Raw genomic sequence first — 15,244 nt, forward strand, 5'->3', positions numbered from 1 at the left:
ACAACAACTTTAAGGACAGGGTCAAGCCATTTATCTTCAATCCCCAACTTACCAGCAGTGTCTAGTACACAGCAGAGCAAGTTGGGGGAAGGGAAGGGATAACGGTTATGATATAAGATGGGGTAGGAAGAAAAAGGGTGTGTGTGGGTACAGATCTTGCAGACCACGATAGACCTTGGATCTTATTCTAATTGTGATAGTAAGCCACTGGAGGATTCTGAACAGAGGACTGGCATGCTGATTTATATTTAAAAATTAAGCGTCAGTTTAGTTGCTGTGCAAATAATTATGAGGGAAGTATGGAAGCAGGGTATATACCAAGGAGAATACCAAGAAAAATGGGTGCTCACGTTCACTGAAAGACAGACACAAAAATGTTCATAGCAACTTTATTCATAATAACCACAAACTGGAAACAATTAAAATTTCCATCAACAGTAGAATGGATTCATAAATTGTGGTATAAGTCATACAATGGTATACTACACAGAAGTAAAAAACGAATTGCTGCTACACGCAACATGGATGACTCACAGACACAATGTTGAACAAGAGTACATATAATTATTACATTTACATGAAGCTTTAAAACAGACAAAAGTAATCCATGGTGATAAAGGTCAGAATAGCAGTTATTTGTGTGTGTGTGGGGGGGCACAGGGCACTGACCGGGGTACGAGAAATGTTCAATATCTTGATTTGGGTGATGGGTTCAAGGATGTATATAAAAATCCACTGAGGTGTACATGAAATATTTGCATTTTACTGAATGTAATTTCACCTCAATTAAAAAGAAAAAATATTTTCAAAGAAATTTTATAAATAGGGAGATATAACTATATGTGTAGTCTGTAGTTTTGTCTTCCAAGTATTTCGGGTTCTCTTCCAAGGCTCGAGGAAGGATTACACTCCTCCTTGAACTCTGGTGTGGCCATGTGATTTCCTTTGGCCAGTGAAAGTGCTTTAAGGGCCGGCCTATGAGTGATTTGTCAGACTTTTTCATTTCCCAAAATGAGCAGCCACACCATACATGATATCTGCTTGGTCAGCCTGAGTCCTAGAATGAGGACCACTTAGAGCAGGGATCAGTGAACATTTTCTGTAAAGGGTCACACAGTAAATATTTTAGCCTTTGTGGGCCAGACACTTTCTTCCACAACTACGCGACTCTGCCACCGTAGAGCAAAAAGCAGCCAGACAATACATAAACAAACGGGCAAGGCTATTTTCCAATAAAACTTTATTTACAGTAACAGGCAGCAGGACAGATTTTGCCCATGGCCATAGTTCTTCAATTCCTGACTTAGAGCAAAGCCCCTAGCCAAACTACAAGAGAAAAGCTGGGATTTTGGGGTTGTTACCGCACAGCAACCTAGGCCATTCTGATACAGAAACTGGTTCTGTTTTTGAAAAACCTAGCATACTGAACATTGGCTTAGTTGGCAGGCATTCAGGAAATTGCTAGTGGAAGATGGAAGAAATAACTTATGCAGGGGCGATGCATATTAATGGAGTGATGAAACTGTCTGGAGAGAACCTGGAAGGCAGAGAATCTATACTTTACTCAAGAAAAAAAAAAAAAAGACAAGAAAACAAAATATGTTATGGTTGCTGTTGGCCCCATTTGACAAAATAGACAGGAAAGAGATGAACTCAGAAAAGAATTAATCAGTTTGCAAGCAAAAAAGCAAGGGAATAAAGAGAGTTCACAAACTCAAGTACTTACTGGGTAGGAAGAAGCTACTTCTCAATTACAAAGAGATAAAAGCGAGAAATCCTATACGCCAAAGGTTGACTAAAACCCACTTTCGCAGCAAGGATCAAATCACTGGATGACTATCACACCTACTGTTAAAACCTCTGAATTAGTTAATGGGCCTCAGATTAAAAGTCCAACTAAGAGTGTAACACTGGTTAATCCCTTAAACTGGAAAAAAATGGCTCAGGGAAAAAGAGACTAAGGGTATGGCTCTCCCACAAAGCCTGAAAGCCCAAGTTACCCAGAAAGTAAGTTCAGAGAGGCATGCGAACAAGAAAGCAAAGAAATGTAGCAAATCTAAGAAGTACATATTGACCAGATGTCACTTTCGGATTACCTTCCTTGGGGAGGTGATGAGGACATTCTGCAGGTAGGAAAGCAAGTGAACTGAATATCTAGTGACCAGAAGGGCTGACTGAGTCATTCTTCTAACATTTTGTTAAATTTACTTACTTTAAAATCCCAGAAGAGCCAGAAATTATCTGTAAAGGAAAAGAGCAAGTAAATAAGATGCCATTTTCTCCTAGGGTTGATGCTTACAGAAGGAAAATGGATATTAACTCTTAAGCAGCATTATCTTTTTCCAATACTGAATGCAACTTTTTAATTACTGAGATATTGTTTTAGTCCACTAAATAGTTGTCCAGTCTTTCTCATCCAGGTTCCTTTGCAAGCCTCCCTTTAGAAATTAAAAAAAAAAAAATTAAGACTTCTACATCAAGGAGGTAAAGACAATATTACATGGTGGATTTATGTGAGTATACTCAGCTTTACTACTTACGTTTACTAGGGCAAACTGCAATCTAAGTTTGTTTCCTCAACAACATTCACATAGTAAATATTTGAGCCATGTGCCAAGCACTAAACTAAATTCTAGGAATACAATTCCCTAGTCACAAAGAACTTAGTTTCATTTCTTGATTTGTAATATGTAGATAACAATTACCCAGCAAGCAGGTACAGCAGGACCACTGTGAAGGTCAAAGGAGACTATGAAAGGGCTGCAAAGATCATAAAGCACTATACAAGTATTTATTCATCCAAACATTTATTGAAATGTCAGGCATTGTGCTAAGCACTAGATACAGCAGTGTGCAGGCATATATATGGTCCCAGCCCTTGTGAAGCTTACAGTCTAGCACTGATCAATAAGAAGGAACAACAAAGTGTGCTAAGTATATGGCTGGTGAAGAACAGGGTATTTAGGGAGTGCACAGTAGGGGCACCTAGTCTAGAGGGTATTGATGAAGGCTTCCTAGAGGAAGTGGCATATAAACTGAAACTTGAACAGCCGTATCCTAAGAGCAGTGGTGAAAGCAGAGGAGTGATATGACCAGATACGTCTTTTGGAAAAATCTGGCTGCACTGTGAAAGGGATCACAACCAGAGAAATGGAGCCTGAGAAGGCCCGTGCTATAATATAGGTAGGTTGATGGCCTTGATCAGGATAGTAGCACTGTAGAATCAAGGAAAGTTTAGGCAACAGGCTTAACAGAAAGGTGTGTGTGAGTGGATGTGATGAAGAGGGAAAAGTCATGGCTAACTGGGTTTGGGCCTTGGGTCAGGGCAACTGAATGGTTGGCAGTGGTGGTGCCATTTACTGAGAGAGGGACCAGGAAAGGAGGAGCAGGTTTGGGGGGCAAGGTCAAGGACATGTTGTGGTGCCTATGAGACAGCAAAGTGGACTTAAGTTAGCAATTAGATATAGGAATCAGGAAAGGTCTAGAAAGGAGATATGAATTTGGGAGTCATTTGCATAAAGTTGGTAAGTGAAGCCATGAAAGAAAAAAGAGATCAGCTACGGAGATGATATAGAATAAGACAGCTTAAAACCAAATTTAAAAATCCCAAGGACACAGATGTTTAAGGGAAAGAGGTACCTGCAAAGAAGACTGAGAAAGCATACTTGGAGATGGTATCTCCCTGAAGCCAAACTAAACAAGTATTTAATGAAGGGTGGCCAGTGGGGTAAAGAGGGTAGGAATATTGACAAGGACTTAGTAAGCTTGGTAGAGCAGTCTGAGCAGCGATACGGGACAGTGGAAACACAGACAAATCTTTTAAGAAAACTAGTAGGAATGGGAGATATGGGGACACAGAGTTTTTTAAAAATAGTACTTATTTTAACTATATTTACTGATACAACAGGACTAGTTAACAACTATTTTATAAAAAGAAATTTTTAAAGACTGCCATGCAGTTACAGAATTACTTAGTACAGAAAACAGTAAAATACACACTTTTTTTTTCTGTTTTACAAAGACTAGTTTATGGCAATTCTCTATTGTTCAGGGTGCATTTAAAATTCTTAGCTTATGCCTCCCCCACATTCACTGACTATATAACTAATCTTATTATTACCTTAAGCAAAATATATAGTGGAACTTCACAAAATGTACAAGAGTTCAATATTTAAGGAACTGGGGTTAGAAAGCAGAAGCAGCTTTCAGGTGTTCCAATTATCCTTTCAATAAAGCACCTGCATGAAAGAGAATACGCCAAACTATTGGGAAACTACCGGTAGATTTTTGTTGTTGTTGTTTGGTTTTTCACTATGTTGTTTTTCCAGATATTTAAGTTTACTTCCTGTTAACCCAAATCTTAACTTGACCCTTCTTGCTAAGTATCTTAGTAATACATTACACGTTCTTTTCTGCCCTAAACCAATTATGTATAATAGAACAGAGCCCTTTAATCTGGTTCAATACCAATTACTGAGTTATAAATGCTATTGTGAGCTACCAGAACCTAGCAAGGCCTTGATTGCATCTTACCAGCCAAACCTGGAATGCTGGAATTAGTGTCCCTTATCAAGTATTATCAGTCTTCCCAACTTGCCCTTCTAATTCTGCTTCTACCGGTAATTTGCCCTGTCCCTCGAAATATAAGAGAATCTACACAGGGGGTCTACTGGCACTTTGGGAGGAATAAGTCTTTATTGTGCTGTGCTGTCCTATGCACTGTGGGGGATGGGGTGTCATTCATGCTGACATGCCAGCAGAACTTCCTCAATAAGTGTGACAATTAAAACAGTCCCCTTTATGTCTCCCAACATCCTCTGGAAAGAGGGCATACCGTCTCTGGTTGAGAACCACTGGCAGAATTTTGGTTCTTGGGCTGTTTATGGCATCTATTTTGATAGCTCAGCCTTCAGTTCCTTCTAAATTCTTGTTTGTATTCTGGTTCCTTGAATTTGCTGAATTAGTGGCCACAGAAAAATGCATTACAATAGTTAAGACAGGACTTGAACACAAGTTTTCAAATTGTACTTGAGAGGATCTCTAAGTTGGGTCCTCTTCTTAAATCATTTCACATATTTGGCTTTACTGTAAGATTTCCTTTTCATGGTTAACATAAGTTTGAAAATTACTGTTTTAGCACAAAGCAGATGTCTCACTTAGAAATACAGAAGTGCTACAATCTGTAAATAAAGCTGCTTCTTGAGAGTTAAATATTTCCACTTGTGCACTGTCTTAAATACACAATGTGTGGGATAGTGTCAAATTTATAATAAATCCATTTCCAGCAACAAACAACATTTGATATTATATCACTTTAAAATAAAGGGTTTCCTCTAAGCAGGATTTCTTTATAAAGCTGCAACACTCATGCAGATAGGACAAATTAGCTAAAATATCTCACACCTCCTGATCCTGGGATGCAAACATCTTTTTTTCCTCATCCTTTTTTGACAGGGCCAAACTGTCTAGAGTAGAAAAAAGAATTACTAGCGGGCAACCCCTAAGAGTCTATACTTACCGTAGTCCTTTAGTAGGCAAGCTCATAAAACAGCACCCAATTGTGAAAAATTCAGGGGAAACTTCCAAAAATTGGTTAGTCTGATCTCCAGACTGCAGGAAGCCTCCTAAACTAGCAATTAAAAAAAAATTCTTGCTCCTCTGACTAAAATTTTACGTGCTTATTTTCTGTATTAGTAATATCATTATCGCTAGGGCGGGTGGGAGGGAGGTGAGAGGGAGGAAATATGTCAATATTTACTTCAGACTCAGAAATATGTCTAAAAAAATAGTCTCAAACATTCTGACAGTTTGACAAAATACCTCCACTGTATGTACGTTCCTCCTTTTCAGAAACTTCTGCACTTGCTATGTGAGTTTCTGCAAATTGGCTCAAACATATATTTAAGCAGTTGATAATTTCAGACTATATGCATCAGAATTTTAACACTTTGTTAAAATAAGAGCTAAAGTTTCTTTGAAACACCTTAAAAACAGACTTCTAATTCAACTCACATTATTAGTACTAAATGTCTTTAAAAACAGTTGTATCATAAAAGCAAAAGATAATGACTTTGCCATCAAATTAAGTTTTAAAAAAAGGTGTCTGCATGTTTCAGTCCCATGCTGCCTCTTGATATGGAAAAAAAAATATGTCTGAAGAATTTGAATTGTGATCAATTTGGATGAATAATGTGGTGCTTTCCCACAATCCAAATTAGTAAACTTGAAAATCAAACAGATGTTTGCTTTTAGAATTGGACTCTTGTTGAGTGTTTCAATGTTGTACTACAAAAGTTTATGGATTTGATTCATTTCTTCGTCTCACAAGATCATCCCAATGCGGCTCTATTTCAGTGGTGGCAATCCGAAACAGGGCATGGAGGTGTTCGTCTGTCAATGGCTGGCTTAAAGTGTGTTGGTTCCGAGTCAAATATGAAAAAGCCTTTTCACAGATTTTGCTACTATCAAACAAGGATGCCACCTTACAGGCAACCCCTTTGATAATCGGGTAAGATTCAGCAGACAATCCGGCATAGAACTGCCCTAAGTCTTTGGTTCTGTATTCGTTCCAAAGGTTAGTATTTGCCTGAAGTTTTGTTAGCTCCACCCTTACTGAAATAGGTGCATATTCAGGTTTAAAGCTAAATGGATTTGCAAAAAGTTCTAAGTCCTTTTTAATGAACTTGAGGTCCTTGAAATGTCTCTCAAACTCTTTTTGTAGGCGACAGATCACCACTCGATACCTATCAGGATCGAGTATTTTTTCGTCTTCTTGAAGATGCCCTTTAAGCTCATCAACAACTTGGCTCAAGGCGGCAAAGTGTGTTAGATTTTTTTCCTCAATATGTCTCTGAAGTAAATTCAGCTTCACTTCAAACGCACAAATATGGTCAAAGGCAGCAGCAGCAAAGACTTTACTCACTCTCAATAGTTCGCTGAGTTCTCGAAGGTGGTCCATAATATCCACCAAGAAGCCAAAGTCACAAAGCCATTCGTGGTCTGTGAAATGGACCGTTGTTGCCCCTATCGAAACCAAGAATGTTTTTATCTCTTTTCTTAAGGAAAATATTAGTTTTAAAGTCTTCCCTTTTCTAAGCCAATTGTTCAGACAGCGTCCATTAACCCTTTCACCGTGCTCTGATTCAGATTCAGTTAGTAAAGCCTGAAATTCCGGCCGCCTAACGCCTCTGGTCTTAATTAAAACTATCCATTCAGATATGGCATTTACGATTTGATTAACATCTACATCGTAGGAGCTCAACAGTTCCAAGTGAAGAAATCCTGAATAATGGATCACATTCCAACAGTTGGGGCTTACAGCCTTTTCTCTCATGTATGACACCAGTCCTGAGTTCTCACCAATCATCCTCAGAGTGTGGGTCGTGGTCAGTCCAACCATCCGCTGCAGGCTAAGCCCTGCCGTCTGTAGGGCCTCAAGGATTGCCGCCATGAGGGCACCAACACTGAAGTGATGAGTCAGGTTGATTATGGTCAGAAGCTCTTCTTGCACCTCCAAATCGTGGCCTACGCCGCGGACAAAGACCAGGAGGTAGTTCTCATAGGCCACAAAAGCCTGGTCATCCAAGGCAAGGGAATAGGCTTTAAAGTCCTTGGCTCGGTTAAAAAGCTGACTGCGTAGATTTTGGTTAATGTCCAGGACCCTCTGCCGCGTGATCTCCGGAGATAGATCAATGCCATCCAGAACGCTTACGTGATCGGGCAGCACATCTCTCAGCATCACCTCCATGCACCGGTGCACAAAGTCCCCCTCGCCCCAGCCGCAACCCTTCAAGGCCAAGAGGCGGGCGAGCCCGAGACCTGCACGAGCAGCTCTCTCCTCCGGAGTGAGCGGGGCGGCCTCGGGCAAGTCGCCCTGACGCAGACGCTCCACCAGGGCCGCGCGCTCGCCCTCCGCCACATACCGCTCGTAATAGTCGTGCTCGGCCTCGTAGTGGTGCCTGACGTCGGGTTCGCCGGTGGCTACGACCAGGCGGCGACACACCAGGCACAGGGCGCCCTCGCCCTCCGGAGCCTCCACCACTAGGTACCGCTGTGTCCACTCGGCCCGGAACCCCCGAGACTCGTCGATTTCCATTTTGCTCCTCTTGGGCGTCATCCACATTTCACGGGAGGCCACAGGAGCTGGGCAGACCTCCGGGAGGCCGCAAGGAGAGGGGAGGAGCAGGAGCAAGCCGCAAGCGCCTCCTCCACTCTGCGCCAGATCACCCCAGCTGGGGACACCAACCTGCGGCTCCGACACCTCTGTTCCTATTGGCTGGAGATTTCGTATTCCTCTGCCCCAGACATGAGCCAATAGGAAGAGTGGACAGCGGTTTTTAGTGCGCAGGCGCACATCCTTCTAGCTGCAAAGTGGACTGAAGGCGCTTTAGGGCGGGACTAAGAGAACCGGAACTCACGTATTTGACTGGCATTCACGCTGCCCAATCAATAGCTCACGGCCCCGGAAGCGGCGCTGCCGCTAGAGGGTGGGGCAGGACGGCGTCAGCGGAGTTGATGGAAAGATGTGGGCACGAAGCTCTAAGGGGATTGGCTGAAGGCACTTGCAGTTAGCTTCTCTCCGTGACTCGGGCTCCTCTGGCGCCAAAATGTCGCTGGTAGCGGGGGTTATCCGGCGGCTGGACGAGACAGTGGTGAACCGCATCGCGGCAGGGGAAGTTATCCAGCGTCCGGCTAATGCCATCAAGGAGATGATAGAGAACTGGTACGAAGGGAGTCAAGCCTTCCTTAGAGGCTACGACTTAACGGGCCGATGCTCAGGATAGGGCGGACACGCCTCCCTGCCCGGAGCCAAGGCGTGTGCGGCGCAGGGCCGCGGCGGCGGAGGCCGGGGGTCTTGCCTTCGCTCCTCACGGGTCCTCGAGCGTCCTCGCGAGACTTCAGGGTTGTTGCGGGGCAAGGAGAGGGTTACACAATATTTTCATGTTGTCATTAAGAGAAGTCCTTTAAAAATTATATATGCGGAAGGTGCAAATTTTTAAATGTATAAAAATTTTATAATTTAAAAGGAAAAAAACTTCCTTCATCCTTCAGAGGTTACTATGTGTTATCAGTTTCTTGCTTATTCCGGAAGTCATCCATCTACATTCAGAAGTACGATTCATTTTGAGTTTTATTCTAAATAAATTGCTGAGATTTTAGGAGAGTTCGATGGACTTGGGGTTTAACTTGTGATTTCCCTATTGCCAAGTGATTGACCCCACTTAGGATTTTCCTGCCCTTTACTTTTTGCGGGGTCACTTTGAAGATATCTGATTTTATGGATTCTGAAGTTTAGAACTGTCACACAAACCTTGTGGAAGGAGGAGATTAAAAACGTGGAAAGAAAGTTGGGTGTAAACTGTAAACTTTAAAAAGGACAGAGGCTCATAGTGTACCTAAACGTTATGTCAGATCCTTTGTGTTAAAATGCATTGATGTTAATAAAATCTATACGTTAAAAGGAAAAAAATGTCCCAGCGAAGATTGGTAGGTTTGTAAAGGGATTGTTGTGAAAACACAAACAACCATCGTGGGTAATGGGACTGAAAGAACAGTGGGTCTTAAAGGACCACTGAGAGAAAGGAAGAGAATTAGAAGGTAGACAAAAGAAGGAGCGGGGAAACTGGGGATGGTTTCTCCTTTTGACTTTAAATTCACAAAGGCTGGCTTTTGTTTCTGCAGTGTTAGAATTAACTGACAGAACGATTTAGGCCTGTTACTGTACTGTGCCAGAAGACTACGGCAACACTACACATGTTAGATCAGTGGATTAGAATTCTCTAAGCAGAGATTTTGTATGGAGTCCAGTTATGCTCTTTTTAATACGTAAGTCAAGACGGCTAAGTACAACTTCAATTTAGGGGCTCCTGAGAAAGATCTTTAATATTTAAGTAACTTAATATCTTATTTTTGAATAAAGAATTTTCTGTGTGAGGAGGAGGAAACTTTTCTTTCTCATGCAGCCTCAGTCTGGATTTATTTTCTGTAGCTCTGTAGGTGCTCTATGCTTGTAGGTTACTCTTTGAAGGAATAAAAAGATGTATTGACTTCTTAAAGAGCTTTCTGCACTGCCATTTTTTCTTTCCCCCAACATAAATATATTTGCATAAAGAAAATAGTAGAGAAAAACATTTAGAATTTTTTTAATGACATTTTATAAGGGTCATTTAGGAGCGTGAGGCTGAATAAAGTTTGAGTAACAGATGGTAGAATTAGTTGAAAAGTAGGTAAGAAAGAGGCATGTACTAAAAGGTCCCACTTCTAACTTCCCTTTCTTTTTTTCCTAGAGGAACAGAAAAGTTGCTGAATGTCCTATTGGAAATGATGGTTCCTCACTCCGTCCCTCTCTTCCTTCCCTCTCTCTCACACAGCATGTAAACTGATAACAATGTAGTCACAGAGCCTGTGAGACAAAGGAAAACACACTGAGTCTTATATTTGTCTGGAATTTGTTCTTATCCCCTGACTCGTATTAAAATATGTGCATTAGAGTAGTTGCAGACTAATAAATTATTATTTTTTTGTTTGATTTGCCAGTTTAGATGCAAAATCCACAAGTATTCAAGTGGTTATTAAAGAGGGAGGCCTGAAGTTGATTCAGATCCAAGACAATGGCACCGGCATCAGGGTAAGGAAAACCTCAGAGCGGCAGGATGTTTGTGTGCTTTGTGTGCTACATCTGCAGGAAGTGGTGGGACTTCTTCCTGTTCTGGAAACTTTAGGCTTTTATGGATGGGATTGTTTGAAAAATAAATATTTATTGAGTACCTACTCCATGCTGGGTACTGTTCAGGAGAATAAGGAGGTCAAGGAGCGAGTCATGAAACTTTAAAGGTTGAGTGTCCTGAGCAAAGAGAACAATACACACAAAAACCACGAAATGGAAGCTTGCATGACACGCTTAAGGACTAGCAAGGGGGTTGGTATGTCTAGAATGGGTGGTGGAGGGAGTGGAAGCCTAAAAGGAAATGAGGTCTGAAGGATAACCAGGCTGAGCATGTAGGACCTTGTAGGATGTTGTAAAATATTTGGCTTTTACTCTGGATGAGGTGGGATATTCTTTAGAGGGTTTTGAGCAAAGAGGTGACATGCTTTGGCAAATTTTATAAGAACTCTTTTGTCTGCAATGCAGAAAATAGACTGTAGCAGGACAGGATAGAAGGACCGGACAGGACCGGTTTGGTTGTGACAGAGATGTAAGAAGCAGTGAGATTCTGGGTTGATGATGAAGACCAAAGCTCTCAGAATTTGCTTGTCCAGGGAGTAAGAAAAAGAGGAGTCAAGAATGACTTCAAGGTTTTGGCCTGTGCAAATAGAAAAAAAAGAGTTGCCATTTACTCTTGAGAAGGCTGTGGAACAAGCAGGTTTGGGGGAAGATCAGAAATTCATTTTGGGGTATGTTCAACTTAAGATGCCTGTTAGTTGGATACATGTATGAGTCTGGAGATAAAAATTTGGTGTATTCCATTTTGATGGTATTAAAAGCCATGAGACTCACATAAAGAGAAGCTCAACATGACTGGTAACTAGGGAACTACAAATAAAAATTGCAGTGAGATACCACTTGACATTCACTAGGATGGCTGTTATAATTAATTAAGTAATTAATAAAAACCAAATATTTCAACTACAATAAAAATTAAAAATATTGACAAGGATGTTGAGAAATTGGAACTCTTGTATGTTGCTGGTGGGAATATAAAATAGTACAGCCATTGTGGAAAATGGTATGGTGGTTCCTTAAAACAATTAAACAATTGCCATATGACCCAGCAATTCCACTTCTGGGTATATACCCAAAAGAGTTGAAAGCAGGGCCTTGAAGAGATTTGCACACTCATGTTCATAGCAACATATTCATGATAACCAAAAGGTGGAGGCAACCCAAGTATCAACAGATGAATGGATAAACAAAATGTGATACATACAATGAAATGTTATTCAGCCTTACAAAGGAGTGAGATTTTGACAAGTGCTACTACGTGGATGAACCTTGAAGACAGTATGCTAAGTGAAATTAGCCAGTCACAAAAGGACAAATACTATATGATTCCACTTGTATGAGGTACCTAGGGTAGCTAAATGCATAGAATCAGAAAGTAGAATGGTGGTTTCCAGGGGGTTGGGGGCCTGCGCCACATGGCCTGCGGAATCATCTTAGTTCCCCGACCAGGGATTGAACCCTTGCCCCCTGCAATGGAAGCATGAAACCCTAACCACTGGACCACCAGGGAAGTCCTGAGAGGTTTTGTTTAATGGGTACAGTTTGTTTGTGGAGATGAAAGAGTTCTGGACATGGATGTTGGTGATGGTTGCACAACAATGTGAATGTATTTCATGCCACAGAACTGTACACTTAAAGAGGGTTAAAATGGTAAATCTTGTCATGTATATTTTACTACAATTAAATGTACCTATAGATTTTTAATAAAGAAGTTTTCTAATACAGTAATGATTTTTGTAAAATCTGTGAGCCTGGGTGATATCATCAAGACAGTGAGCGTAGACAGAGCAGAGGTCCAGGGATGGAACTGTGAATTATCCACTCTCAGGGGAGATGAGACAGAAGCAGCAAATGAGGCCGAGGAATGAGGCGAGAGAGGAAGAAGGAGCAGCAGGACCGAGTGGAGTTCTGGACGTCCAGAGAGGAGACTCCTGCTGATTTAGAACTCTTCTCCCAAGAGGAATGTCTTCCTGGATTCAATCAAGAAGAGGGAAATTAAAAAAGATTTGGAAAAATGAGTAACATAATTATTCACTGATTTTTTTTGCACCTTCTAGAAAGAAGATCTGGAGATTGTGTGTGAGAGGTTCACCACAAGTAAACTGCAGTCCTTTGAGGATTTAGCTCATATTTCTACCTATGGCTTTCGGGGTGAGGTAAGCTGAGGTTGGAAGAAATGTGTAAAACATCCTCCTGTGATGATATTTCTGCCATTTGTCAGCATATGTTTCTCAGCAGGTCAATAAGACATGATACTTTTTACTTGTTAAAATATATGCGAATCTAAACAAACTTAGATTCAATTTTCCAAAACTGAGAATTGTTCATAAATACTTTTTAAAAATAAATAATTAATTATTTTATTTTATTTAATTATTTTTTAACATCTTTATTGGAGTATAACTGCCTTACAATGGTGTGTTAATTTCTGCTTTATAACAGAGTGAATCAGCTATACATATACATTTATCCCCATATCTTGTCCCTCTTGCATCTCCCTCCCTCCCACCCTCCCTATCCATAAATACTTAATACACCATAAACTGTATCTACAGAGACCCCCCAGTTCTCTTGATGGAAGAAGATAGCACTATCTACCAAGGTTTCTTGTCCAAAATCAAATGTGAATCTTACCAATACTTAGATCCAAGTACCCATATACAGAAAAATACAAGGAGCAAGGGAGCATGGTAAATGGTACTGAGACTGGAAATCACATGATAAAAGACTTGTTTCCTGTAAAGTAAACTGTATGGGGGAAAAAAGGTAAAGAAAGGAGGAAGAAGCATAGATTAGAAGGGATTTAAGAGGCATGTGAACCAGCTCCAATGTATTGATCTTACTTGGATCCTGATTTGCACAAACTAAAATCTTTTTGAGACAGATATTTGAACACAGATTGGTTATTTGATGGTATTAAGGAGAAATTACTGTTAATTTTCTTGGTATAAAAATAGTTTCATCGGTTTTTTTTTTGAGTCCTTTTAAGTTATATTCTGAAATAGCTGTGAATGAAATTATATGATGTATCATAGGGATATATTAAATAGAAAATGGATAAAAATAGTATCATATTTTTATGACAATACTCTGGATATAAAGATATTATTCAATATATGTAGGGCAACATAAATTGTAATGGCTACATACTGTTCTTTTTTTTTATAAACTTATTTATTTTTGGCTGCATTGGGTCTTTGTTGCGGCGAGTGGGGGCTGCTCTTCGTTGCAGTGCGCAGGCTTCTCATTGCAGTGGCTTCTCTTGTTGTGGAGCATGGGCTGTAGACGCATGGGCTTCAGTAGTTGTGGCACGTGGGCTCAGTAGTTGTGGCTTACAGGCTCTAGAGCACAGGCTCAGTAGTTGTGGTACACGGGCTTAGTTGCTCCACGGCATGTGGAATCTTCCTGGACCAGGGATCGAACCCGTGTCCCCTGCATTGGCAGGCGGATTCTTAACCACTGCGCCACCAGGGAAGTCCCTGTTCTATTACTTGTACATACTGCAGTCTATTTATATAATTTCCTGTTGAACATTTATGCTCTTTGCCATTTTTTTCGTGTTTAATGCTCTGGTGAATATTCATGTACATACAATGTGTTTTGTTCAGTTATTTCCTTAGGATAAATTTATAGAAATAGCATTCGTGAGTAAAAATATGTATCCTTTTCAAGTAGTTTGTATTAGTTTCTTATTGCTGCCCCCCAAAATGACCACAACCTTCGTGGTTTAAAGCAACACAAATTTGTAATCTTACAGTTCTGGAGGTTAGGGGAAATAGGTGTCACTGGGTCTCACTGTGCTAAAATCCAGGTGTTGGCAGGGCTGTATTCCTTTCCGCACATTCTGAGGTACCAGAGAAACTGTTTGGAGTAGTTATTTGGGGGAAATGAGAGCCAGTGTCGGGGAGGGGAATGGGGCAAATTACTTTTCGTTTTAGGCCTTTCTGTAGTTTTTGGATTTTTTATCATGTGAATGTAGTTTACTTTTATTTGACTTATCTGTTTATTTTATTCTCTTTTATTTTTTGGCCTCTCTGAGCGCCTTGCGGGATCTTAGTTCCCCAACCGGGATCAAACCTGGGTCCCGGCAGTGAAAGCGTCTGAGTCCTAACCACTGGACCACCAGGGAATTCCCTATTTGATTTTTTTAAATTAAAAGGCAGCTGTGACCCAGTCACTGCAATTTAGATCAAATCCGGGTAGTCTCAAGCACCCTCTGGCTCACAGTGAGCCCCAGGTTGTTCCAGGTAGGGGCAACATCAGACTGTGTACCCTGAGGCCCCCTTGACTTTAAGTAGGCCTCAGGTCAACCCTAGCAAAGCAGTTTCATTCTGGCTCTGCAACTTCCTGAGTCAGTTCCTAAGCGCATGGCCTCCTGGAGCCTTAGCCCAGCTGTAGGGTATCTTTAGGGTTGTAATTAAATAGGGAAGATTTATTGAAGGTTTGCTGTGTGCCATCCATGGTTCTCAGCCCTTTGTGTGTATTAACCCTTTCACTCTTAACAACTCCATAGAGTAGGTT

The 15,244-nt window shown here is 41.0% G+C and overlaps 2 protein-coding genes across 2 annotated transcripts in view; one reads left to right on the forward strand and one right to left on the reverse strand.

Annotated features, from left to right (window-relative positions):
- Positions 1-373: 373 nt before the first annotated feature.
- On the reverse strand, positions 374-8,255 carry EPM2AIP1 (EPM2A interacting protein 1). The gene has a single exon (XM_060307776.1). It carries the CDS (start codon positions 8,120-8,122, stop codon positions 6,296-6,298), a length of 1,827 nt encoding a protein of 608 aa, XP_060163759.1. The 5' UTR covers positions 8,123-8,255; the 3' UTR covers positions 374-6,295.
- Positions 8,256-8,440: 185 nt separating this feature from the next.
- The window catches only part of MLH1 (mutL homolog 1), a 56,026-nt gene continuing 49,222 nt past the window's right edge, over positions 8,441-15,244 (forward strand). Inside the window, exons 1-3 of the mRNA XM_030830114.3 lie at positions 8,441-8,722; positions 10,537-10,627; positions 12,781-12,879. Of these exons, the coding sequence (XP_030685974.1) occupies positions 8,607-8,722; positions 10,537-10,627; positions 12,781-12,879 (306 nt within the window). The 5' untranslated portion in view covers positions 8,441-8,606. The remainder of the gene's footprint in view (positions 8,723-10,536; positions 10,628-12,780; positions 12,880-15,244) is intronic.

This window comes from Globicephala melas, chromosome 11 (genome assembly GCF_963455315.2).
Source record: "Globicephala melas chromosome 11, mGloMel1.2, whole genome shotgun sequence".
In the NCBI taxonomy this organism is placed as follows: domain Eukaryota; kingdom Metazoa; phylum Chordata; class Mammalia; order Artiodactyla; family Delphinidae; genus Globicephala; species Globicephala melas.